The sequence below is a fragment of the Stenella coeruleoalba genome (assembly GCF_951394435.1).
Source record: "Stenella coeruleoalba genome assembly, chromosome: 13".
In the NCBI taxonomy this organism is placed as follows: Eukaryota; Metazoa; Chordata; class Mammalia; order Artiodactyla; family Delphinidae; genus Stenella; species Stenella coeruleoalba.
In genome coordinates, this window is record NC_137159.1 from 8,523,616 (window position 1) to 8,550,280 (window position 26,665).

Here is a 26,665-nt window from a genome sequence, read left to right on the forward strand (position 1 = left end):
ATGCCCTGTGTCTCCGCAGGCAGCAGGCTGTTTCTGAAGCGTGCCGCTTCACGCCAGCGTCCCGCCTTCTACCGAGAGCCCCACCTTGGAGGTGGCGCCGAACAGAGGAACCTAACTGGCCCCCCCAGACGTGGGAGCGGGGCCCACCCTCTGACTGGGTTACGAGCAAGGCCCAGGGCAGCAGGCCTCTGCCGGATAAAAGCGCGCCCAGCCGGTGACAACCAGGCTTTCCAGACGAGTCCGCTGGGCCTGCCACCAGCTCTCATCCAGAGAGAGCCGCGCCTCACCTTGTCCCTGATGCCCGATGCCGTAAGCAACCTCGCGAGAAAGGCATCTACCGTTCGGCCTCCTTCGGGTCCCCAGACTGGCTGACAAACCAGCCAAGTCCAGGAGCCCCACCCTCCCGGACGCGGCAGCGTGAGCCCGCGGGGCCCTGAGGACCGGCCTTCGCCTGCAGGCTCACACGCGGCCCCCCCGCCCCCACTGCTCTGGGTGCCGCGACACCCCTCTGCTGAGAGGCCTCCCTGCAGTCTGCGTGGCGGGCGTGGAGTTAGAGACACACACGAACACACAGACAGCGCTCGAGGTGGAGGTGGGAAGCGGGGTGCGTACGCACGTGTGGTCGGGTGAGGGCGGCATGCGGCGGGGGGGCGTGGCGAGGGGGGCCCGTCGCAGAGGGGGTCCTCCGGTCGGATCCAGTAGGCCTGGCTGCCCCGGTTACCTTTCCTTCCTGCGCAGCTGCCGGTGCCGGGGAGGCTGTGGTCGCAGCCCTCGGCCTGCAGGCGCTCCCGCTGCAGCAGCTTGTCTGCCCGCTGGATGATGCACTCCAGGCTCTTGTCCACGTTCAGCCACACCTTCTCCTGGCGGACCCAAGGGGCGCGGGGTCAGCTCTCCCAGCAGGAGACACAGGGCAGAAAGCAGGGCCCGCCCCCCACCCCCGGGCGCCACGCCCACTGAGACCCCTCAGGATGCAGAGAGGGTGAGACAATTTGGAATCCCCCATTAAGCTGCATCTGCTTTTCCAAAGACAAGTCGATGTCCCGTGGGCGTCAGTTTCAAAGCTTGGGGGACGTCTGTTAGTCGCTGTCCCGGAGGCCACTGTGGGTACAAGGGCCACGGGAGCACCCTCGTCCCCTCCTCCCTCCCCGCAGACCTCGTACAAACACCGCAGGGGACTGAGGTCTTCTGGATGGAGGCCGTGGATCGCTCAGCATGGGGGACGGGGGCGGGGGGGTCCCTGCAGAAACCCAGGCAGCACTCAGGACGCCAGGGCAGGCCTGGGGGAGCGCGCTGCTGCCGCCGGCAGTCCGGTGCCCCCAGGACGACACCGCCGAAGAACAGTCCCAGCAAATGACAAACACGAGTCCGTGATGTGTCACTCCCTCAAGGGGCAGCCCCTGCTCTCAAAGCCCACCCAGCGGAAGCAACATCGTGACGGGATGTCAGGGCGGCGTCTCCCAAATCCTCACCAAGCTGCCCAGCACCTCAGCTCCCACATCTCCAGAAAGACGTGGCCCTGGCAGGGCTGACGGCCAGTGGAGGCCGAGGGGGCAGGGCCCGGGCTGGGCCCGACACCCGCGAGGGAGCAAGGCCTCGCATTTTCCAGGCCGGCTCAGCGGTAGGGTGACGGGCGGGGGCGGCAGACTCACCCACTCCTCCTCGTGCCAGTCCACCTGCAGGGAAGACCGGCTGTTCCTGCCCGACCACCTGGCCATGAGGGTGTCCTGGTCGTTCCTCAGCATCACCTGCTCCTCCTCAGTGGAGGTGGGCGAGGCCTTGGAGGCGATGTAGTCGGGCCGGGCCGCGTTCAGCCCGTGGATGGAGGTGGCCAGCAGCTTGCAGTCGCACACGGTGACCAGCTGCCGGGTCTGCAGGGACACACGCACACCCGGCCTCTGTGAGCGCCCAGCCCGCCCCCCTCCGCCCTCCCGCACGGTGCCCACACCCCAAGAGCTGCAGCCCTCGAGACGGCCGAGGTTTAAGGCTGCCTGCCGCACGACGGGCCCGGCTGAATCTCGGCAAGAACTTCCCACAGAAGCCCGGAGAACGCAAGGAGGACGACAGGGAGGCCAAGAAGCCTCTGACATTCTTGGACCCCGGCCAGCCTCTGAGCCTGACATGGCTGGAGGAGGGGCCCGGGGTGAGTCCAGTGCCAGCCTTCACTGGCTTCCCGGGCTGTCCCTCCATCCCAGGGCACAGGCCTCACTTCAGTTTAACCGCTGAAGTCTTATGCGTCACATCTAATACCTGAAGCCCCGGGCAGCGGGATTCCTGGCATAGCACTTGCGGTTCTGGGGAATTCTGCACGCAACAGCAGCTCTGTGGCTCAGAATTTGACGTCTGACAGCGTCACCTTTATTTTATGAGTGGATTTAATCCCCGGCTCTCAGTCTTTTTACTGGGCAAACACATGGGAAGGATACAAGACATTTGGACGGGGAAAAGCAGCTCATCCCAGTGAAGCAGGTGTGTGTGGGGAAGTGTGACCAGAATCTGTGTGTGCACGTGTGTGTGCCTGTGGCCACGTGTGTGTTTGGCGGAGGCACGTACGTTGGGAGAGACACTGAGTCATGTGAAAAAGCATCACCCATCAATTTTTAATCAGGATCAGGTGACAGTTAATTAGAAGCTGGTTTGTGGACTATACATAACCCAGTGAAATTATACTGTTCTTATATTATGTGTGTATAATAATTCAGTTTCTTTTTTCGAACTGTGAGTACAACAGAAATGTGGCCCCAAATGTGCTGGGTAGACAGTCACTAAGGAAGCAGAGGAACTGTCCCAGCTTCAACAAGACCCCCGTGCGCTCCCTGGAAAGTCAAGGGCATGAAGCCGCAGCTGAGGCTCCTGAGCTCCGGGCTCTATTGCTGGTCTGCCCCCATCCAGCTCTGTGACCACGGGCCAGTCACCAAGCCCCGCCCCAGGCCTTTGTGGGAATAGGATCTGAAGTCAGACCTTCAAGGTCATCCCAGTGTCACCATTTGTGTGGACAGCTCTAGGCACACATGAGGTGTCCAGGGGTACTCAGAAACCCAAGGGACCCCCACCCCCCTGCAGCAGGGTAGCCTCTCCTACCTTGTCTGCTAAGATGGCGAGTGTTCTTTCGAGGCCAGTGGCGGACCTGTCCTTGGCCGCCCTCGAGAGCCTCTCTGCGTAGTAACTCACTTGGGTTTTCAGGGTGTTGATCTGGGCAATGATCTCCTTGGCTCTGACGATGTCCTGTGGTATGTAGATGATGGACTGGCAGCTGGACGACGTACTAAAAAGGATGAGAACAGCTTCTAAGGGGTTCTCTTGAATCGGTGGGGATAGTAGCACCTCCCCACCCCTGCCCACCACCAACACGAGGTGAAGCCTCCTGTTACTCGGGGCTGTTTCCTAGGCTGGTCTAGTTGTTGGTGGACAAGAGGAAATCTCAGCAGATCCATTCTGTCTGTACAGTAGAGGCTTGAAATGTTAAAATACAATTAAGCCTTTTATCCATGTTTGCATGTATCTGTATTCTTACTGTGTTTCTACTTGTGTGTACAGATGCTGAACCCAGTAGTTGCCTGGATGCTCACAACCTTTCACCTAAGAACCTCTTCTGTCAGTTTTTAAGCAGTACTTGAGTGGAGACCTGCTGACACCAGAGTGGCTCACACCGCAGTGAAGGGAGACTGCAGTAGGGGCTGGACTTTGCCAAAAGAAACCTGTCTTTTCATTTGGCCAATCAGGACTTCAAACTTTCTGCGCACAGACCCACACCCTCCCTCATGTGTCTACCCCAGCAAGTCCCCAGAACACTGGGCTTCCATCCTCTCTCCCCTGCTCCGGGACTCCCCTGCTCAATGTTCCATCGGATGAAGGGGGGCATGGAGAACATGCCGAACTGGAGGCCAGGCCTGGATGCCTCACTGGCTTTGAAAACCAGTCCTTCCCTCGTTCCCCACTCCCTGCCACCGAGCAGCATGTGCATCTTGGGATCTGATGTCAAAGCTACTGTCCGGCACAAACACCAGCCTCTGGGGATCCAACTCCACGTCCCTGGCTTCGTGGGACCTTCTAGATGGGGATGGTAAATTACATGTCTCTTAGCTAAGATCCCCAATCAACCCAATATTATAAGTTTATTTTTCAGACCACCTGAGGAAGCTGAGGGAAACAGGGAGACGTATAAGGCAGCCATGCTTCATGTAAGGAGGGGCCCTGACTGGTCCCCTCGAAGAGCTGCCCTTTGAGTTCAGGGGAAGAGGGAGGACCACACCCCCCACTGCTGCCCCTGGAGGTGAGGGTCACACGGTAGGACTGAGCCCTTTCCCTGCTGGGCTCTTTCCAGGGTAACCCGAAGCTGGGTCACCAACAGACCGCCCTGCCCATTCCCCTGATGGACTATGGGGTAAACATGCAAAAACAAAAACCCGAAGCACCCGAGAAAAAACAACACCCCAAGCCCAGACACCACAGTGAAAAACGATGGCGCTGCCAGAAGCCCATGCAGCAGGCTGCGGTCAAGCCTGCACAGCACGAGGTGCGCACGCTGCTCTCCAACCTGCAATCGCTGCTGAATGAATAGCTGCCGTCTGGGGCAGCTGCGTCTCGGGGGCGCTGCCCCGGGTCTCGGGAGCGCCACCCCGGGTCTCGGGAGCGCTACCCCGGGACCGGCTGTGAAATTTACTCTTCCCACACGGGAAGGACGTGGCGGAATAGCTACCATCTGGGACAGCTGGGTCTCGGGAGCGCTACCCCGAACAGGCTGTGAAATTTACTCTTCCCACACGGGAAGGACGTGGCGGGAGTGAGAAAGGATGCACTTCAAAGAGCTGCTGTTCACGGATGACCGTGAACACGTGAGCATGGGAGCCCAACCACAGGCCTAAACGGGGGGCAGCCGCAGAGCCTCAGCCACCGGGGAGGGTGTCCTCAGCATGCAGCACCTCCAGGAGTGTGCGCCCTGCCACGGCCCCTGAGCTGCTCCAGCTCTACGACAGCAGCAGTTCTGAGGGCTACGGGTGCCTCACAAGCCCCAGGGCGGAGCCCCTGTTCTGGGCCGGGGCAAGCGCCCCGGGCGGGTCTGGGGAGGCCTGGAACGGCAGTGGGGACCCCAGGCAGCAGGCATGGTGGCTTCTGGCTGCCATCTCATTGTTGGTGGAAAAAGTCACTGGGTTGTATTAATTGTTGGTTTGCCCTCCAGGGATAAAACTGGCCCTAGTAATACTGTTTTACAAATCTCCATTAACTATTAAATACCATAAAAATGTAAGCTGGCTTCATTCCTACAAGACGTGAAGGGAAACTGAAAACTGAAAAGCAACAGGTTCTTGTAAAAGAAGCCAGGAAGGGACTCCCAAACGCACCAGTGGGTTGACTTGAAATCCCAGCACCTGGGGACCTGCCCGGCCTGGGCTCCTCATATCCCGGAGGAACAAAACTGGGTCTTCGCTTCGAGTGAGCACAGCAATGAACTGCTACCAGACTGGGAGGGTTTGACACAGCAGACCGGAGATGGGCTATTCATTATCACAGAAGATTGCAGTTGGAAGGAGAATTCTGTCTATGAGGCTACAACTAGGAGCCCACGGGGGCACGGAGGGGGAAGCACCTCAGAGGAGGGGACAGTCTCTCCGCACGAGAGCAAGACCCAAACACACACTCTCCACAGACAGAAAACTCACCAACACTCCTCAAAACTGCTAAAGAAAAGAACCAAAACGAAATATTAGCAGCTGGTTAGCAAACGGCAAATGCAAAACAAAAATTAAAAAAACAAGTTCTCTTTCGTCAAAATTCTGGAGATCATTTGTCGAGGCCCCGACTACAGGGACAATTAAACTCAAGAGCCCAGCATGCTCACTGGTGAGAGCAACGTCTGCGCGTGTGCTCGAGCCCCAGGGAGACGTCCCATGCGGGCGAGTAACACCTGCGCCGAAAGGAGAGCTCCCCTGGTGCAAACCATTCCTGCAGGTGGTGTTACGACATCAGTAGGACATTAAATAAAAATGTATATATTAGAAAAATGCTGTAAAAGCGCTTAGGGAGTAAGAGGTACTGAAGTTAACATGCCAGACAGGTATCAACACCCCAACCTTCCTGGGACAGGGACAGCCCTCTCGAGCGGCTTTCTCCTCCGGGGCCTCCACGCCAGCCTCAGGTCACACGCTCGCACCTCCACGCGGCCACATGCAATGCTGCGACAGACACGCGGCTGGCTGTGCAGAGCACTGTGGCACAGGAAGCTCGCCTTTGTCCTAATTCCCAGAGAAGCACCGCGTCGGTGAGTCCTCGGAGGGATCTGGTGGCCTGGCTTGTCTGCCCAGGGAGAAGCCCTTGGTGGGGACGAATCAAGGTCGAGGAGGCTGCCAGGGGCCTCCCAGAGATGCCACCCGGCCCTGCGCTCAGCTCTGACCCAACTCCCCAGCTGCTCTCCGCCAGCCTGCGGGCCCCTTGGCCCACAACCGCTGCACCTGACCTTTCTTCCCAACCCGTGCAGTCCGAGGTCACCTTGCTCAAGCCCTGTCCTGACTCCCGCCCTGGGGCCTGAGGCTCCGGCCAGGCCAGCGCTAAGCCTCCTCCGACTGCCCCGCGGGTCCTCCTGAGGCTGGCGGGCCTTGGCCTCACCATCCTCAAAGCACTCGGCTCCGGCCCCTCAAGCCCACGTTCCACGCAGACTGCCCCCTCGTGGCCCCAGCTTGTTCCTTCTCTGCAGCCCCACCTTCTTCTCCGGGCCTCGCCGCCCCGTCTCCTCCAGAACCTCGCTCCATCAGTGTCCTCTGCCGTCTCCCCGCACTTGCCTTCATCTCTCCTATCAGCCTGAGCACGGGCTCGTCTCGGTCACCTTCTGCGCGCCTGAGGCCTTCACGCTGCTCTTCCACCTCACGGTCCCAGGAGCCCAGGCCTCGGCCACACGCATAGCATCCACTTCCTACACCCGCACGCCCTGGTCAAGGTAAGCCTGGCGCGTGACGCTCGGGAAGATCACCCACGCCTCGCGGCGTCCAGCTCCACAGCTCGGTTTAGCGCTCTCTCCCGTCCCCTCTGATCCACAGCACACCCTGCACCCTCCGCTCCCCGATTTCCAGCAGGCTCCGAGCGCTGGTGCTGACTTTGCCCCAGGGCCAGGCCCAGACCCGTCAGCTCTGGTCACCTCCGCGCCGCCTGCGCCTGCCCGGCCCCTCCCCTCGGCTCCTGCCCCCAAGGCCCCGCCCCTCACCGCGAGCTCCGCAAGGCCCGCCCCACCCCGCCCTCCTCCCAAGTTCCTGCTCCGCGTGGTCAACTCCGCGCAGCCCCTTGAGCCTTTCTGACACCGACGACCTCTCCCGGGCTTCACGCTTTGTGACCTTCAACCGACCGACCAGGGCCTGTAAAGGGCAGCTGAGCCCCAGCGTCCAGGAGGGCCGCCGCCTGGGGCGCTGCTCTCCAGGTGCATTTCCATCCGCTGTCATTTTACAGGGACAGGACCAGGGCTCGGGTGCCTCGTCACCCACCCAGCTCAGTCACACACACAGAGCAGCACAGGGCCCGTAAGGCAGCTCCTCCCACCCCGCAAAAGCAGATCGGATGCTGGATGTTTTCTGTGGTCCCGTTTTGACTTTCTTTTTTTTTAACCTAGGAAGCGTCAGACAGCAGTACAAGGACAACAAACACCCTCCAAGAACTTACTGTTTCTTGGTCTCTTCAAATTTGTGCAGCTTTTTGCGGAGACCTCCTGACTTAAAGCCTTGGCAGTGTGCTGCTGGCGCTCCGATGGTGACAATGTCGTAGTTCTGATCTGAATGACAGAAAGCTCTCCTCCATTACTCTGGGCTCAGGCCTGTGGACGAGCCAGCTACAGGGATACGTGCACAACTCTGGGATCCCCCGCCAGCCCACTTCCAAGCAGCCTGTGGTTCCCTCAGTCGCACAGCCCGGGCTGCCCGAGGGCCTCTGGAGCCAAGCACCATCATCTCGGCTACGAGGGTCCTGTCTCAGGGGAGAGTCACACAGGGCAGAGGGCAACTACCCAGCGGCTCAGCTTGCATCCCTCCTTCAGAAGGATGACCTGTGGGCAATTTTCTGCCACAGCAACACAAAGGGAAGCTGGAGGGAGGACAAACGAGGGGAAGGGGTCTGAGCTCTCCACAGAGGCCTTCCGGAGGCCCTTGGGCTGGGCCTTTGCCGAGCGCCCAGCAGCAGCACACACAGGGCAGGCTGGGGCAGATGTGGGGCAGCTCAGGGAGAAAAGAAGTGAGATGTGATCGAGCGGGACAGTTACCTGATCCTCCATCGTCCTGAACTCTCATCCTCTGTATGTGTAAGTTTGTGGGAACAAATTCTAACTTTTTATCTGCTTTCAAACTGCTTGCCTTGAACGAGGGACCTGAGGAATGGAATGTGAGAAAATAAAGATGGTCAGCCCGTATCCCCCATTCATGAACGGTGGGTGGAGAAGGGACAGTTTGAGGGTACTGCCGCGGGTATGCAGGTGTGTGTCAGCAGTGGCCTCAGAAACTCTGAGCTGCCCGCGAGCACACTTCCTTCCCAGACGATGGGGGTGGAACATTGAGGGAGAGCAGCTCCCGGCCAGAAGACTGGTTCGGGGTCCTAGGTGGTGAAAGGGGCCTGGTGGATCCACCCTCAGAGGCTCGGGAGCGACGCCGGGCCTTCCCATCGGCAGCTCTCAACCGACAGGTCTGACACAGGGACAGGATTCTGTGCAGCACGATGTCAGCACCACTATAAAAAGCAAGTGGGCCCGTGCCAGGAAGTGCCTGTTCCAACTGTAGAGCCTGCCGGCATCCAAGAGCTAAGAAACTGGTGTGACGGGAGCAACACTTCTCAATTCTGAAAAGTGATGAGAAGGTCTGCTCATCACCCCACGTCTATCAGATGAGCAAACGCTACACAGCCGCGATTTTGGCCTCCGGAAAACACGCTAACACGTCCCCTTGCACATCCTGGGGTGGGGCTCAGGAGTTTGGACCATGTTTTCTACAAAATATTCACAATCTTATTTCTATAATTAGAATACTTAACTAATTAAGTAAAGAACTACTTGCCTAGAAAAAGAGACTATAAATTACACTAATGATCAGGAGAAACAAACATTCCACCTGGTGAAAAAAGACGACTTTATTTTGCCAGTATGCAAAACGCAGACCAGCCACTGTCCGCTTTGCACTTTGCCACGGGAGATGGTTCTCTAGCTACTGACGGGGTAGCCCACGGACCCCCGGCACTGGCATCCTGGGAGCCTGTTATAAATGCAGAATCCCAGATCTGCTGTTCACGAGACTCTCTGGAGACTTAGAAGCACACTGACATCTCAGAAGCTCTGCTCTAGAAGAATCATGGTGGGGGCGTTTCAGACTTTCCCAGGTAACAAGCATCCAGCACGGGCAGGTCCCTAAGTCCCTTCAGGCAAACACTGCCATTTGTCTTAGAAATACACTTAGATCTGTTCTTCAGATTCAAACCAAACCCAGGGCACCATCATCTTGTCATCACTCCTGTAAACCTGGCTGCTTCCCAGCCAAGTTCAGGGACGGGTTCCTCTGTGCTGTCCCCACAGTAAGGGGTTACGATTTTCTTTAAAAGCTGAAATTCTATTATAAAGAGGGGAAGGAGGGAAGAATCTGAAGAGAATAAAGTAATAGAAAACCAAAAAAGTCACTCCATTTGGAACCAAGAGGGAATGAGTTAAGCACAGTCTTCTAAACCTACCCTGAAAATGTTTTGAAAATCAAGTGGCATCTTTCAAGAAGAAAAGATGTGTCTATATTTCACGTTCACTTTTGAGGCTTAAAATGGAGAGCTCCACTCAGACAATTCATACGTAAACATAAGGACCGCTGAACAGGTAAACCGGGAAATCCAGAAAGCCCTGCCTTGCTTTGTCTCAAGGCAAACGGCCTGCATCCTTTTGGCCATTTCGCTGATGCTAGACCAAGATGAAGAAATAAAATGAACCAACAGCCTGTGACTTTGTCTCTCCTGAATTTCATCCTACGGCGGTTGTTTTGGCAGATGACACCATGGAAGGAACTTTCGATGCAATTCACACATTTGTCTTCTCAATTAAGATCTGAAAACTCCATATTTGAGAGAACTCACACCTACATGAGAATCTATTTTTAAAAATCCATTAGAGTGTCTGTCAGTGGGAATATGGAAGTGACCCTAGGTTCCAGATTTCCAGCTGGGAAAATGAGAGCGGGTGAGCCATGGTGGGGTTGAGAGCGGGCACCCACCTTTGTACTGATGGAGGTCGGTCAGGTTCTCCTGGTACGTGAGGATGATGGTCTGGTACTGAGTGACGATCTGGCGCCGGAGGCTCTCCCAGCAAGGGGACAGTTCCCCCAGCTCCTCCAGTTCACACACTCTGCAAGAAGACACACGCATCAGGTCATGGCGCCGGCTCCCTCCCAGCAGAGGCTCAGGAGTCCTGACCAGCCAGGAGGACAGATGGATGTGGACGCGTCATACCCAGGGGAGGCCCTGCGAGTCTGGAGGGGCAGCAGCAGGGCAGGACAGCAGACAGCTCCAAGAGCGGCTGTAAAAAAGGCAGACCACTGACCACGTGGAAACTGCACAGACAGGCTGTTCATAGGAACTCAGTCAAATGTTCAGGGAAAACTAAGTGAAGGAGTGAAGAGGGAAGTGGCTCCACCATGGCACCCTGGCGACCTTGCATGTGTCCAGAGGCCACAGGGGCGTGAAGGCTTGAACTGCAGCCTGAGTCTGACCCTCCCGGAGCACAGGAGGATTGGAGCCTGAGGGCAACTGCTGCAGGCTCTCCCCACCCCTCCATCCCCCCTACCCGGGGCTGTCACTGCCTCCTGGATTCTGGGAGGCGGGGCTTTCTGCCCTCACCAGAGCAGAGCTGCAGAATATAAAGCTGTCCCGCGAGCCGGGCTGCTCAGCAACGGGGGTCCCGTGGCTCCTGCTGTGGCCACCAGGCCCCTTATGTTTCACTGTCATCCTATTCGGGTCCGGGACAAGGACCCTGGGAAGATGGCAGCTTTAGCTATCGTTCCCTTTACTACCTGTGTAAGTAATGAACTGTCTAGATCTAAAAGTGCATAGAGAAGAAGACAAGGGAAAAAAAGAATTTGTTATATCCACAAAAATGAAAGCAAAGCTGTTTAAGAACTGAAATATAAACTTCTTAGCTCAGCAGGAAATAAGAGCTACATAATCAGAATAATGAACACAAAAAATGGATTCAAAAAAAAGGATAACCATTTTAGGAAATTTAGGAAACTGGGGGGGAAAGTATAAAAGACCCCAAATCCTCTTCATAGGAAATCAGCAGTTAATCTCTGAAGTTGATTCATCAAGAGAGCACTCTATACATAAATCGAGAAATACAGCAGAAAACACTAAAACGGCTAAAAGTGGTTGTTTCTTGGGAAGGAGATCAGAAAGTTGAGCATCCCAAGACTTACGCTTTTCGTTAAAAACCTTTTTGCGCTCTTTGGCTTTTTATACTACGCACATTTTCCTCTAAGGGGGGGAAAAAGCTAAGTTTATAGAAGTGTTTAGGATCTACTAAATTTTCTAAAGTTAAAAAAAAATTTTAAAGCCGTGCCATTTTATTATTATTATTATTACTAATCAACGAGGTTAACGTAAAAGAACCCTCAGCGCAGGCAAGGCTGGGTGGGACCGATGTCCCCGTGGGTTGCCGGCTGAGTGGCCCCGCTCGCCTTGGGTCTGCAACCGAGCCTGTCTGCCTCAGCCACTGCGGGTCCTTCTCTCTCCGTGTCTCTGCCCGTGCGTCACGTGGCTCCTCCTTGTGCTTCGGGTGTCAGCTTAGTGTCACCGTCTCTCAGAGGCCTGCCCCGGCCACCCTCCTCCTTCTCACAGCCCCTTTTAAGTTCTGCACACCAGTGACCCGTCTGGGCCCCATGTGGCCCAAGTTCTGTTACTGATTGTCTCCCACGGTCCATCTCACTCATCAAGACCCCCGCCTCCCCACCACAGTGAGCAGAACACTGGCCACGTGGTTGGTGTGGGAAACAACAAAACCCTCCAAACCGACACAATGAATGAATGAACTCTTCCGAGTTACAGTGCACCAAACAGTGGGAAATTATGCGTAACTAAAAATTTAGTGAAACTGAAGATATGTAGAAAAATAGATGGTAGCTATGTAAATATATTACAAATATGGAAAAGTTGAAAGGAAGTTTTAAAAAATTAACTCTATAAAATATACACAGGGCTTCCCCGGTGGCGCAGTGGTTAAGAATCCGCCTGCCAACACAGAGGACACGGGTTCAAGCCCTGGTCCGGGAAGATCCCACGTGTCGTGGAGCAACTAAGCCCGTGCGCCACAACTACTGAGCCCGTGAGCCACAACTACTGAGCCTGCGCTCTAGAGCCCACGTGCCACAACTACTGAAGCCCGCACACCTAGAGCACGGACAACAACAAGAGAAGCCACCGCAACGAGAAGCCTGCACACTGCAACGAAAAGAAGTCCCCCACTCGCCGCAACTAGAGAAAGCCCGCGCACAGCAACAAAAACCCAACACAGCCAAAAATAAATAAAATAAATTCATCTAAAAAAATAAAAAATAAATAAAATATACACACATAGGGGGATAAAGCAGCTCATTGCATTATTCTTCCCCTTTTTCTCTAAGTTCAAATTTTTTTTCAAGATAGAAAAATTAAAACAAAATAGCTGTATTAAAACAGTAGGATCTGGCTGCACTGTTTTCCTTCACGCAGCTGCTGTGTTGCATCTACGATTAACACTGCTCGATGGCAAGGAGCAGAGATGACTCTTAGGCGGACGGGAGACGTACTCTGCAGTGCCCGGACCTCCCCGCAGGCTGCTCCCCGCCTCAGGACCAGTGAAGCAGGCCCCGGGCCGAGAGACACAGAGGATCAGTGTCCTGATGGGTCATCCTTAGCTCTCTGGAGCCCGGACCGTAGGAAACCGTGACCCAGGCAGCCGCAACCAGAGAGGGACCAGCTAGTCTAACTTTCTCAAGGCCGGAGGGGAGGCGAGGGGAGGGGAACCCGTGCTCAGCAGGGGCACAGCTGGCGTGTCGGGCACGCTGTCTCATGACGTCCTCGCGCAGAAACCCCGGGACACAGATGAGCAAACTGAGCCCAGGCCGCGCAGCAGGCAGGCGGCGGACGCCGGGCGTGCGGCCCATGTGAGGCCAGTGCTCACCCACCCCGTCCACGGGCCTTCCAGACGGCAGGGGCCGATGACAGGGGGCCTCACCTGGCCGCGTCCTCCTCCAGCAGGAGCTTCACGAACTGCCGGGGCACGTGCAGGGACAGCACGCTCTCTGCCATCTGCTCCAGGATCCGCAGGTGGTTGCCCTCGGTGGTCGGGAACCGGTACATGCGGCAGACGGCACCGCCGAACACTGAGGCGGGAGGGCGACGGGCCGCAGTGAGCAGGCGCAGGCCGCCGCGGGGCCCCCTCCCCGCCGGCCCCCGGGTCTCCTTCCTGCTCATCTCCAGGGAGTTAAAACACTTAAACCCACACCCACAGAGTGACCGAGCCCGACACCATCGAGACAGAGCAAAAGGAAGCAGGAGCCTCCTCCCCGGAGGGTCACGAGGTCCCGACACGCTGCCACAAAGGACGGCACGCTGATGTGCAGAGAGAGGTGACGATGGGCGTGCACAGCCGTGACAATCAGAGCGGGTGGGGAAGCAGACCACGAACCCGCGTGGACACTCACGAGTGGCAAGGGTACCGACAGAGGAAGCTGCTTACCCGATTTCAGTAAAGTGTCTTTTCGCAACGAAGCGTATTTGGATCGGATTCCCAAGGCCTCGGTCAAGCTCTCGTCAACAGGCAGAACCATCTAAAAACATGTACAGAAAAGCATGAGGAAACTGTGACTGACTCCAGAGCACATCATGTCATAAAAGAACCCTTGAAACTAACATCCACCAACAACTCTACGAGGAACGCACAGCCAGACAAGTGAGGCCCCCTCCCAGGACGCTGAACATACTCCGCCCACACAGCTTTCTAGAAATGCACAACTTTCGAAGTCACTTCCCCTTGTCTTCGAGTGTTCTGACGTGTAGGATGAAAGGGCAGTGGTAGACGAGGCCCACGAGTATTTCCACAGCTGACGTTCAGGTTCATTTGGGGTAAAATGAGAGATCTCTGTATTTTACAATGACTGCCAGCGTTTGGGCTCTGAAATTAGAACTGTCGTTTGAGAGTGTCTGGGTGAGCGGCTGTGCATCAGAGAGGGTGACATGGTTGGGGGGGGGGGGGGGCCGGGCACAGGTGTGAGACGGGGCCCAGGCGACTGCGAGGCAGAGGAGTGTCTGGGAGAGGAAGACCGTGACCAGCCCTCAGGGTGACCTGGGTCTCACTCCACACCCATGAGCCACCTCTGCCCTCTGCACTCTGGAGGGACGCCGGCGTGGCCTGGGACAGGGGCAGGGGCCCGCTTCTCTCTACGTGGAGAAGTACCTGGGGGGACTGGCGCGCCCGGCAGAGCCCGGCCTTCCCCTCCCCACAGCTCACTGGCAAAGCGCGTCAGGACAGTCCTCGACTCCTCACGGAGAGGAGCAGAGTGGTGTGCTCACCCTCCCGTTGACGGTGTCCAGAGACCGGGTCACGGGGGGCCGCTGGTCTGACTTCTCCTCCATCTGCCAGCCCATCACGGTGATGTTGCCCACGCGGTCGCTCTCCGCAGACCTGCAACCGGCAACGCGCTTCGGTAAACAGCGCGGGGACTGCGCTTCGTTTTCTGCTTCAACACAAAGCACAGCTTCCTGGATGGTCAAGGGGTCCTGGGGATGCCAGGATGGGGCCAGCTGGTGGGTCAGGCAGCAGCTACCGTGTGCACAGGCTCCGGGGGAGGCAGGCGAGGAGATGGGGGCACAGAAGAGGGCTGTGTCTGAGAGGAGACGATGCCCCAGAGATGGGTGGCGTGCCCGGTGAAGCGGGGGTCAGGGGTAGCCAATGCCCGCTCGGGAGGCTGGCGCCCATCAGCCCTGGGCTGACCCCGCCCCGGAGAGTGATGCAGACACACCGTGCAATCGGGACGGGAGAGCACCTTCTTCTGGCACTAGACCCCTTTTCTACTCATTCCCACCCCACCCTCAAGCTCTGATTAGCCTCAAGGCCTAGGCCGGGACCCCAAGTAAGCTGAGGTCACCCAGGATTTCCCAAAGCCTCTGACTCCTTCATGGTATAGCTGACACCACTCTCGCCCTGGTCCGCTTTACTGCTGAGACCCTCAGGGTGGCTGCTGGCTGCCTGGGCCCATCTGATGCATCCAGGGAAGCCCCAGGGAATACTTGATTCATTCAGAGATACCCTGAAGCTCTGGCTTTTTTATCTAAGCTGTGGGGCTTAGCCAGGTTCTAAATTTTTATGTGGTCACATGCATCCACTGACCATCTCCTCTGTGACTCACTCTCACGTTCTCGTGCCTGGAAGAGTCCCTTCCCAGGCTCTCTGTTCGACGGTCATCTCTAGCTCCTTTTAAAAAGGATGATGGGGCTTCCCTGGTGGCGCAGTGGTTAAGAATCCGCCTGCCAGTGCGGGGGACACAGGTTCGATCCCCGGTCCGGGAAGATCCCACATGCCGCAGAGCAACTGAGCCCGTGCGTTACAACTACTGAGCCTGTGTTCTAGAACCTGCAAGCCACAACTACTGAGCCCACGTGCCACAGCTACTGAAGCCCGAGTGCCTAGAGCCCGTGCTCCGCCACAAGAGAAGCCACCACAATGAGAAGCCCGCTTGCCGCAACCAGAGGAAAGCCCGTGCGCAGCAACAAAGACCCAACGCAGCCAAAAACTAAAAAATAAAAAGTGCAGGCTCTGGAATCAGACTGCCTGGATTTGTATGTGGGCTCTGATAGTTCTCAGCTGGATAACACTGAGCAAGTTAATTAACCTCTCTGGACCTCAGGTTCCTAATATCTCCTCCTAGGGTTGTAGTATTAGGCGAGGTCATACAGGAGAGCACACAGTAAGAGCTTAATAAATGACTATAAAATGTACATGTATAAAAATTTAAAAATAAATAAATAAAAAGGATGATGCCCACGTCTTACATTTAACCCTAATCCAACTAGAATCATCTCTGGCGTATGATGTACCTGGGTGTTCTTCTCTAACGGCCCCTCCCCCATGCGACCCTGATTTTTCTCCCCGAGACCCCTTCCTCGTCCTGAGTCAAGCTCTCCACATACACAGCAGGGTGAGCCCTGCCCAACGCCTTCAACTCTGTCATCTCCGTATCTTCAAAATGTCACACGACTAGCAGGGAATTCATCTTCTGTGTCAAAATCTTCTTCGCTATTTGGGACTATTTCCCCAATTTTTACATTATTTTGGAAAAAAAAAAAAAAAAAGAACACTATGTCAGGGTGGGACCTGCCCCTAAAATGAATCTGGGAAGGACCGACACCTTGACCCCAGCATAGCGGGGTCCCCCCGCCGCGCCTCCCTCCCCACAGCCCTTCCTTCCACAAATATTTATTGAGCAGCACGCACTGTTCTAGGTCTTGGGATACGAGCAAAACCATGGAACACCCCTGCCCTCTGGGAGATCCTATTAGGGAGGGGACAGATAACAGCAAAGTATGTTTGGTATTATTAGATGCATACCTAGGTTTTCCTTTGGGTCTGCATACTTCCTATGAACACTGCACATTTCCATTCCGTGACAGGCTCTCTGACAGGCTTTTTTTCTCTCTCCTCAATGACAACCAAGTCCCTGCCCAGAGTCTGGCCTCTGGGGACACGGTGCTCTCCCAGTATAGGAAGTAGGGCCTTTCCCCATCTGTCCCTGGACCTCATAATGCCAGATCCTTGCAAAGGGACAAAATTTAATACCAACCTTAGTGTTAAATACAACCTATGACGCCTGTCCTGGAGCAGATCTTTGACGACAAATGTTCCAGAGCCCAGCAAGTACATCTGAGGAAGAGGGGGAGACAGCATTAGTGCACCTGCTTTGCCTCTGCTCCAACTGCCAGGCCCTGGGGAGTCCAGCTGGCTGGTTCTCTCAACACATCTGACCTCATCTCAGTAGCCCAATGGGGAGGCTCATAGAGACGTTCCCAAAGACAAGTACATTTGGACATGAATTTGTGAGCCAGAAGTGAAGTCAATCTCGTGTCCACCTCTCAAACGATTACAGAACTTTAAAAAAAGGGAAGACTATCCCACGAACCACAACATGGTACTTAACTGTTCCCTGAGATCTATCCTTGACATCATACACGGAGAGCTTGATCTGTGTCATCTGATTGATGAGAGAGTCTTGAAAGAAGGCAATACTGCTTAGAAATATAGGATCGTTGGTTCCCTAGAATAGAACAAAAAAAAAAAGAATCAGAATACAGAGTTGGATTTTTTGAACTGGTTGCTTCTGAAACACACCAACGTTCTCAGAAGGAGAAAGTAACGTTCTTACCAACCTGGATCAACACAAGTGCGAATGGGGCTTACATGGATGCGTATAACCAAAACACTGTTTTCCAAAAAGGACAAAGTTTTCTGGGCCCAGATACAACAAACAGACCACCACACAAGCTGGGCCCACGGGCTCATTCTAAGGGTTCCTCCCTCAGCGGGAAGGATTTTCTAAAACTGAGTTGAATGTCCACATGTATTCTTAGTCTTACAACTTCACTTGAGTTATGCATTTGGATCTACTACTGTGGGTGATTCCTTTAAGATGTACAAAGGCAGATGGAAGAGGATATGAATGGCCAGAGCTGGTTATTTCCAGAATCCTGGGTTTGGAATAATTACGGTCCGGCTTTCTTAGGGCTATCCTTTTCTGAGGACTAGCTGCTAGTGTCTCAATCGTAGGTAGCTACTTCCTGGCAGCCCGGCCTTGCCCCGCAAAGCGCCGTTACATCAGACTCTCTTCCTCAGGCGGTGGTTAGCGATCTCAGCCAGTTAGCGGCTCCTGTCTGTACCTGCAGCTCCAGCTCCAATGTCTCAGCGCCTGCTGGACAGTGCCCGCCCCCGGTGTCCTGCTGGGGCCGCAGCCCCACCCAACCTGTCCCTCCATCCGCTGGCTTGGACCCTCTCTGACTCTCTGGCCAAGGAGGCTGCAGACCCAGGCACCTGCTTTGGTGCCTCCTTCTCCTTTGTTCTCAACCACCCAGCATCGATGCACCCCCGCCAGGTCCCCCTCCAGAGCCTCCCTCTCGTGCCCCCTTCTTTCCACTCCTCCCTGCTGCCAGCCGGGCCCCACAGCACTGTCACTCCCCCAGCGACCTCCGACCCGGCGCCTCCCTGAAACACACCTGCGGACAAGGCTGCCCCGCCCGGCTAGACCCCCGCTTCCCTGCACTCCTGCTCTGCCTCTGCACACACTGGACAGGATCAAGTTACTCTCCAAACCCACACAACGAGCTGGATGGGACCTCGACCTCCGGGTACCGTCCTCGTCTCTCTGCTCTAACAGAGACCACACTCTGCTCTGTCTGCATGAGCCACGTTCATTTCCGCCTCCTCACCCACAGGACGGTAGACTCCTTGAGGGCAGGGGCGGGGCCTCAAGGGTCTTTGCATCACCCACAGCACCCAGCACTAGGCTTCCTACGTAGGCAGTGCTCGACAAATGCCGAGAAAACAGAATTGTTGGCCTGAACTTGGAAATACATTTCTAAGAGAATGAAAAAGTGTCTTGTCTTCCAAAATGTGAAACTGGGAGAGAAGGGGAAATGCAATTTGTTTGGTGGAGAGTGCCAGGGAGGAGATACTTCACACCTAGAGGCTCACGTCACCAACAAAATCCAACAGGAGCTCACACCAGCCAACTCCTACACTTAGTTTCATAACTTGCATGATGTGCTCAATTATCGGAAGAAATTTTGTAAACTTCCCCAGGCGAACGCAGATCATTTCATTTAACGTAAAAAGTAAACACATAGCACGCATCTCAAAAGAATATAAAAATAAAAACCAATAAAAATAAAGGTATGCCTAGTAAGAGGGTTGGTTAAGGGTTAACGCTCTCCAAACTCTGATTAATGAGCACGACTGTCCACAAGTAGCAGCCAACTGGAGTTGACAAGGAAGAATCGGGTCTTACCTCTTAAAAGGCAATCAACCTGAGGGGACCCACTGTTCAAAAACAGCCTGCCAGCAATCAATAATAACTGTAAAGGATATGGCGAATATAAATGCCACCCGCGTGAGTACGTGTGATGCAAGGTACCAACGTAGCTGCAGCTACAGGTGCTCAGGCCACTGAACAGCCCTCCCACCGGGATCAGAAACACTGTCACGGAGCCGCCGGAGGCCAGGGGCCAGCAGCACCCACCTCAATGATCTCCGTCTGCGCGTGTTTCGTCCAGAACGCCTGGGGTGGGGTGGTCACACTCACTGCTACAAAGCTATTTGGTTTTCGATCTAGCGACGGCGTATGCAGCTCACTGCAAGCTACAGAATTAAAACAACAGAAGTAAAATAAATAAAATAAAATAGAAATGAATCTTTAAAATCAGGCTCTAGTTAGTTCTCTGTTCCAAATGCATCCAAAGAAAGAGAAGTAAATGCACTCAAAGGGATGAGATGATCACAGTGTCAGTTGTCACAGGGAGGTGATTTTTCAGATTAGAAGCAATCCCTTCTCATTCCTCCCCGCCTTCCCCAGCCCCCAGGACAGCAATGCAGGCACTGCCAATGGAAGGCTCTCTACGTCCACGGAATGGATGACATAGGAAGGGTCTGACCCATAAAGTCTGACCTTAATAACTAATTGGAGCTAGGCAGCCACAGAGTTGATGAAATCAAGACCCAGCTACACACACCCGCATCCAGGACTTCCGCAGCCGTAGCTTATGGTGTCCCCAGATCTGTGTGTGATGTATGTTGGAAGCAAATTAAAATTCTATGGCAAAATAAACAAAGCTTTTTTTTTTAAGGAAGTCATTGCTTATTTATTCTCCTTATAAGACTTATATCAAATGTAAGATTACTAAACATGTGACTTTTCAGAACAAAAGGTGCCCTGCAGAACTGTTTCAGTTAGAAAATGTACTAAGCATTTTGAAAGACTCAGATAACTCTATCATAGAAGGGACCCACAGGAAAAATGATCATACGTCTTTGAATCTAACATGCTATCTGTTGTAAAATGCATTATAAGAGAAAAAAAAAGGCCCACTGCCATTAGTCTATGATATGACACTGATTGTAAGACACTTTCTGATTAAAGATATACTAAAAGATGAAAAAATACCCACATTGTAACTGATGAAACATATGGTAAATCACCCAACACTCATAAAAAGAACTGGCTTTTCTGGAGGGGCACTGAACATGCCCCACAGTGTTGCAAGCCTTTGGTTAATTCCCAGAGTTCGGAAACAATTGATTTTTTTAAAACAATTTATAATTTTTAATTTTTATACAATTTCTAAAGGTTACTTTCCATTTACACTTATTACAAAATATTGGCTATATTTCCCGTGTTGTACTATACACCCTTGAGCCTATCTTACACCCAGTCGTTTGTACCTTCTACTCCCCCCACCCCTGTATTGCCCCTTCCAGCTCTCCCTACTGGTAACCACCAGTTTGTTCTCTATATCTGTAAGTCTACTTCTTTTTTGTTATATTCGCTAGTTTGTTGTATTTTTTAGATCCCACATATAAGTGATATCATACAGTATTTGTCTTTCTCTGTCTGACTTATTTCACTTAGCATAATGCCCTCCAAGTCCATCCATGTTGCTGCAAAAGACAAAATTTTCATCCTTTTTTATGGCTGAGTAATATTCCATTGTATCTGTGTATATACCACATCTTCTTTATCCATTCATCTGTTGATGGGCACTTAGGTTGTTTCAATATCTTGACAATTGAAACAATTGATTTTGACCATTTTTCCACTGTCTTTATGAAGGAGAGGATTTTTAGAGGTCTTTATTCCTGCTCTCATCATTCTCATTGATTTTTAAAATGCTCACTGGTGATTTAAAATTCAGAAACTGATTTTTACTTCTGCAAATTAATTTACTTCTGAAAATTAATCTCTTTGTATTATCTTCTCATACATCTTCATGGATTTTCATTACTTATTGGAATATAATAAAATACAAAGACCTTGGGTTTTCAGTTCAATGAGTTTTGACAATCATATACACCCATGTAACCCTCATCAAAACAAGACACCTTTTCCCATCAGAGAAAGTTCCCCCCATACTTCCCAGTCAATTCCCCTACTTCTGCAACCACTTTCTGATTTTTATCACTTTTGTCCATTCTTGAATTTCACATAAATGGAACATTTTTAAGATCCCTCTGTATTGTTTATATACCAATAATTCATTCTTCTTTTTAAAAATTGATGAATTATATTCCATTGTATGAATGTACCAACATTTACTTATCAGTCCCGCTGTTAATAGACATTCGGGTTGTTTCCAGTTTGGAACTATTATAAATAAAGGTGCTATAAACATTCTTACATCTTTTTGTGAACATGTTTTCTTTCCTTTGCCTAAGTACCTAGGAGTGGAATTTCTAGCTTATAGTAGAGGACACACTTAGTTTTGTAAGAAGCTGACAGTTTTCTAAAGTGGCTGTATCATTTTACAATCCAACCAGCAATTTACATGAGTTCCAGTTGCTCTGCGTCTCACCGACAGTTGGTGGGGCTCGTCTTTATTTTAGTTGTTCTAATGGACGTGTTTTAATTTGCACTTCTGTGATGACTCATGATGTTAAGCATCTTTTCACCATGTGTTTATTGTTCATTGTTATAACTTCTTTTGTCAACAGTCTGCTCAAGTCTTTTGCTCATTTTTAAATTGAGTTGATTTTTTTTTTTTAACTGTCAATTTGTAAGCATTTTATTCTGGATCTGTCCTTTGTCAGGTATATGTGTTGTGAATTTTTTTTTCCCAGTCTGTGGTTTATTTATTCATTTGTTTAAAGATTTCTACAGTTTTTTTTGATTTTAGATTTTTAATTTTAGAGAACAGCAGGCAGAAAAATGTCCCTCCCCCTAAAAAGTATCCACGTTCTAATCCCGGGAACCTGTGAATATATGATAATCATAGGCAAAAGAAGACTTCATAGATGTGATTAAGGTCATGGAATCTTGACATGAAAAGATTATTCTGGATTATCTGGGTGGGCTTAGTCTAATGACATGAGCTCTTAAAAGTACAAGTGGAAGGTGGAAGGGTGAGTTAGAAAGATGTGACAATAAAAAAAAGAGAGACAGGAGAGATTCTAAGCATGAAAGGCACTCAACCTGTCATTGCTGGCTTCGAAGATGGAGGAAGGGGCCACAGCCACAGAATGTGAGTGGCCCTTATAAGTTGAGAACAGGCCTCAACCCGGTAGCTAGCAAAGAAATGGGGACCTCAGTCCTAAAACCACAAGTAACTCATTCTGCCAACGACTTGAATGAACAAGGAAACACATTCTCCCCTAGAGCCCCCAGAAAGGACCGCATCCATGCTGAAGCTTTCATTTTGGTGTTATAAGATTCTAAGCAGAGACCCAGCTGAGCCCTCTGGGTTTCTGACCTAAGGGAACTGTAAGATAATACATTTGCGTTGTTTTAAGGTGCTATGTTATGGTCATTTGTTATGGCAGCAATAGCAAACTAAAACAGAGAGTTGGTACTTTCTGCCAAGGGAGCTCTGCCTACCCTCAAGTTGTGGTCGTGAGTTATTTATTTTCTTCCAGAAGCCTTAAGGTTTTATTATTTTCTAAAAATTCTATTCTCTTTCTTCTATGTCTGCCTCAACAGAAATCAGGGATTTGACTGTTCCATTTGCTCTCCCTCCTTTAAGCTACCCCCATCGGTGACCCTGGTCTGGTCTCTCTCGGCCTGCCCTCTCATCACGCGAGGTTAGAACAGCTGAGTCTCTCAAGCGTGAGTGATGGCAGGTAGGTTGAGACACAGCAGGTGGCCCAAGGCTGGAAAGACTGATCATCAGCTCAAAGGCGGATGAGCCAACTGCCACCGTCAGAACACACCGCCCCACGGGTGACATTCTCTCCTGGCCTCGTCCCCACCCAGCCTGTCTAAATCTCACGCAAGGTTTAATTCCTAGCTCAGTTCCACGGCTTCCATGAAGCTTTCTCTCTGCAGCCCACAGTCACGTCTCCTTCCGTTTATCACTTACACGTCACTCCTCTGGCATATTTCCATAGAAACCATTAATCTCTGATATGTGGGTCTTGTCTCTCCAACCAGAGCATCTGTAGTCCCAGCTGAATAAATGCTATTGACGTAAACCGGTAAAACATATTTCGAGTGCATATCATCTGACTCAGCAATTCTATATCCAAGAGTTTATCCTAGGGAAATAATCAGCAAAATATATGAAAGATCCATGTACAAGTACGTTAACTGTGCTGGTGTGTTTGCAATGGCATATTGGAAAGACCTAGATGTCCAGCAACAGGAGACTGGTTAAAATAAATATAGCACAGCCATACAACAGATTATTCTATGTAGGCATCTGAAATGATGAGGTGGCAGATCCACGTTTATTAAAATGAAAAGATGCCAGTGATATTTCGCTATGTGAAAAAAAAATCATGTTAAGAACACTAGGATGACATTTTTGTAAATAATTCCATCACCTCCACAACTAAAAATCATCAAAAATTTCTGTATAGACCTGTGTGGGTGTAAAAAAATATCTGGAAGGATATATACCAAAATGCCAACTGTGATTCTCTCTCTCTGATAGGGTTTACATTTTCTCTATCAAAGGTTTTTAAATGAGTACTTTTTAATTTTAAACTTCTATTTTTAAGATAAAATATTTGACCATTCAATTATCTGACTCCTACTCATCTCTTTTTTTTAATTGTGGCAAAATTCATTTAACATAAAATTCACCCTCACTTTTTTAAGCTGTTTCTTCCTCCATCTGTCTCATTAATATGACTACATTACCGCCCTTGACTTGCCAGATTCAGAAATGTTCTGATTTCTAGATTTCTATTATAGCGGTGAAGATTTTTAACTTAATTACATCAACTCCCATTCTCTCTCTAAACTCAGTTTAGCTCAACTTTTTTGTTACATCCATGTTCTGCATTATTAAAGCTAAGCAAATACTATTCATTACGGGACTTCTTTTACTTCTCTCCTGTGTTGGACTGTGTTTCCTGGATCTTCTTTTTTCTCAGTTTATTCCTTCTTTTCGGTGGAGCACATCCTCCACTAACTTCCAGAGAAAGGATGTGGGGAAAGTAAATTTATTTGAGACTCTGTATCATGAAACGAATGTCTTCCTACCTTCACACTGATCGATAATCTGGTTGAGCAGAGAACTGCAGGTTGGAGATATTTCTCCACTCATATTAACGATGTGGCCCCACTGTCTTCAAGCTTCCAATGTCCCCAAGAATCTCCAGGCCAGTTCCATCCCCTGGAGAGGACCAGTTGGTTTTTTCCTCTCTGGAAGTTTTTAGGATCTTCGTTTTATTCCCAGTGCTCTGAAATTTCAGCGTGACGTGCCTTATGTGCTCTGTGGTTCTGAGAGACGCTTGTATTATTTCTTGTTAATTTCCTCCCTTACCTTCTTTCCTATTTTCTCTTCTAAATGTTGAGCCTCCTGAATTTGCTAATTTTCCACTTCCCTCCCATTCTCTAGTTTGCTCTTAAATTTTTACTTTCTGGGATAATTCCTCAAATATCTTCCAACCTTTATTGAATTTTAAAATGCTCTGTTATATTTTAAATTTCTCAGACTGTACATGCTCTTCAGTTGTTTTTCTTCATAGTTTCCTGGGTTTTTTTATGGATACACCATCTTCTCTTGAGGATACACATTGTAATTTCTTTGACGTTTTCTTCTTTCTTCAATGTCTCTGTTTCTTCCAAGTTCTACTTTTTTCTGTCTTTCATGTTGTGGGCCTTCCACAAAGGTCTAGTGATCTACGCTTTCATTTTGTTTTAAATCACCTCTGAGGTATAATTTGTATGCAAAACGCACCCATTTTAAGTAGAGCACTCAGTCAGTTTTGATCAGCATACACACCCATAGACCCACCACCACTGTCCAGACACAGAGCATCTCCATCACCCCAAAGGGCTCCCTGTGCCCCTTTCCAGTCAGTCCTCACTCCCAGATAACCATTAGACTGTTTTCTCTCACTACAGATTCATCCTTCTGAGTTTCACATAAATGGAATTACACAACACACGGCCTCTTATTACGGCTTCTTTCACTTTGCACAGTGCTGTTGAGATGCGCCCATGGCGTGTGTGTACCAGTGATAGGTCCTTTTCCCTGCTGAGCGGCTGCCTGTTATATGCACGTAACATAGTTAATCTTCCTGCTGATGGACGTTGTTTCCAGTGCTGAATATTACAAATAAAGCTGCAATCAACATGCATGCACCAATCTCTGCGAGCACAAATAAAAGTCCATTTGTTTCTAAGTATGTGGTATCAGGAGGCTGAGGTGTATGGTGGGCTCCGCGGGCTCCGCGACAGCGAATGGGGGGGCCGGCCGGCCTACTGTGGCTGGGTTCCAGGCCAGCATCTCTGTGTCTCTTTGGGGGTGGTGGCGAGTGGGTGGTTTACCTTCTCCAGAGACAGCCTCCATCCTGGAGGAATAAGCCCAACAGAATTAGGACGAGAGGAAGAAGGGTAGGGAGGGTGAGGTGGGCGCATGCCCCTCGGCAGACTTCCACGGACAAGGGGAGAGGGACACTAAAGAGTGTCGGGCCTTGGAGCAGAACCTTCTGCGATGAGCCACACTGCCCGACCCCGGAGCCAGTACAGCCCAGGGCAGTGGTTGGCACACTCTCTCATCTGACGCTCGTGAGAGGGACGGCATCGGGGGTCAGCTCCTCCGTGCGTGGAGCTGGGATCCGAGGGCTAGAGAGCTAAATGCAACCCCACAGGGCCTTGTGGTGGCGGGCGGACAACGCTGGCCCTAAGCCCCGTTGGGGGCTTAGGGAGAGGGGAGGGGAGGCTGTCTTTGCAGCTCTGGGTGGGCTTACCTCCCGCCCCTCCCCACTGCCAGCCGGCAGGGAGCACTTGCTGAGGAGACACGAGTCCCGCAGGCAGGCAGGCAGGCAGGCAGCCCCCCGAGGTTCCCTCCCACCCACAGGAGGTTCCCACCAGCCTCGGAGCTTCATGTCCTCAGAAGCACTTGAGCAGCAGCAGTGGCAGCAGCAAGATCTCTGAGACAGACTCCTGCCAGTTGTGGAGTGTTTGCTTTTGTTTTTAAGCAACGTCTATTTTAAGACAAAGTTTAAAAGACACCTACCTAAGCTGAATTCTAAAATGGGCTCGTCTGGATCCTGTATACTTCCTGGATAAAAAAGAAATGACAGAAAAAAAAAATCACCCTTAAGAAACTTTTCCCCGCTTTCAGATCGGATGCAAAACACTCGACACACTGGTGGCAATCATTTCACAATATGTTATAAATTAAACCATCAAGCTGTACATCTTAAACTTACAGTGATATACGTCAATTACTTCTCAATAAAACCGGGAAGGAAATCCCAACGCTCTGCTTTCTTTTCCCTCACAAACTGTTATATGAGATGATTTCTTTGTTTTCTAAACATTTTATTTTGAGATTCCTAAGAAGTCTCTGACCCCGAGACCAAACCCCCTCCCACTTGGGTCTGTACACTCACAACACAAAGGGCTTTTATTATGGTCTGGGCACTTGCCAGACAGGCACTGTGGACATTCCCACGTTATCTATTGGCAAATGAGTCCTGGAGGTGCCCACG

At 51.5% G+C, this 26,665-nt stretch overlaps 1 protein-coding gene across 5 annotated transcripts in view; it reads right to left on the reverse strand.

Moving 5' to 3' along the window:
* Window positions 1–26,665, reverse strand: part of INPP4A (inositol polyphosphate-4-phosphatase type I A) — a 148,636-nt gene that overhangs the window by 45,612 nt on the left and 76,359 nt on the right. For 3 of the 5 annotated variants that reach the window (XR_013830999.1, XM_079940581.1, XM_079940582.1), the window contains exons 4-16: window positions 26,188–26,232; window positions 19,251–19,369; window positions 17,160–17,276; window positions 16,806–16,885; window positions 14,539–14,650; window positions 13,706–13,796; window positions 13,202–13,349; window positions 10,209–10,339; window positions 8,234–8,338; window positions 7,642–7,750; window positions 3,079–3,262; window positions 1,650–1,868; window positions 617–860 (exon numbers count right to left, since the gene is read on the reverse strand). Coding sequence is in view for 2 of the 5 variants with exons in the window: in XM_079940581.1 (XP_079796707.1) it covers window positions 617–860; window positions 1,650–1,868; window positions 3,079–3,262; window positions 7,642–7,750; window positions 8,234–8,338; window positions 10,209–10,339; window positions 13,202–13,349; window positions 13,706–13,796; window positions 14,539–14,650; window positions 16,806–16,885; window positions 17,160–17,276; window positions 19,251–19,369; window positions 26,188–26,232 (1,704 nt within the window). In the remaining 3 variants the exon portion in view is untranslated. The remainder of the gene's footprint in view (window positions 1–616; window positions 861–1,649; window positions 1,869–3,078; window positions 3,263–7,641; window positions 7,751–8,233; window positions 8,339–10,208; window positions 10,340–13,201; window positions 13,350–13,705; window positions 13,797–14,538; window positions 14,651–16,805; window positions 16,886–17,159; window positions 17,277–19,250; window positions 19,370–26,187; window positions 26,233–26,665) is intronic. The other 2 variants (XR_013830997.1, XR_013830998.1) reach the window with 1 other exon arrangement.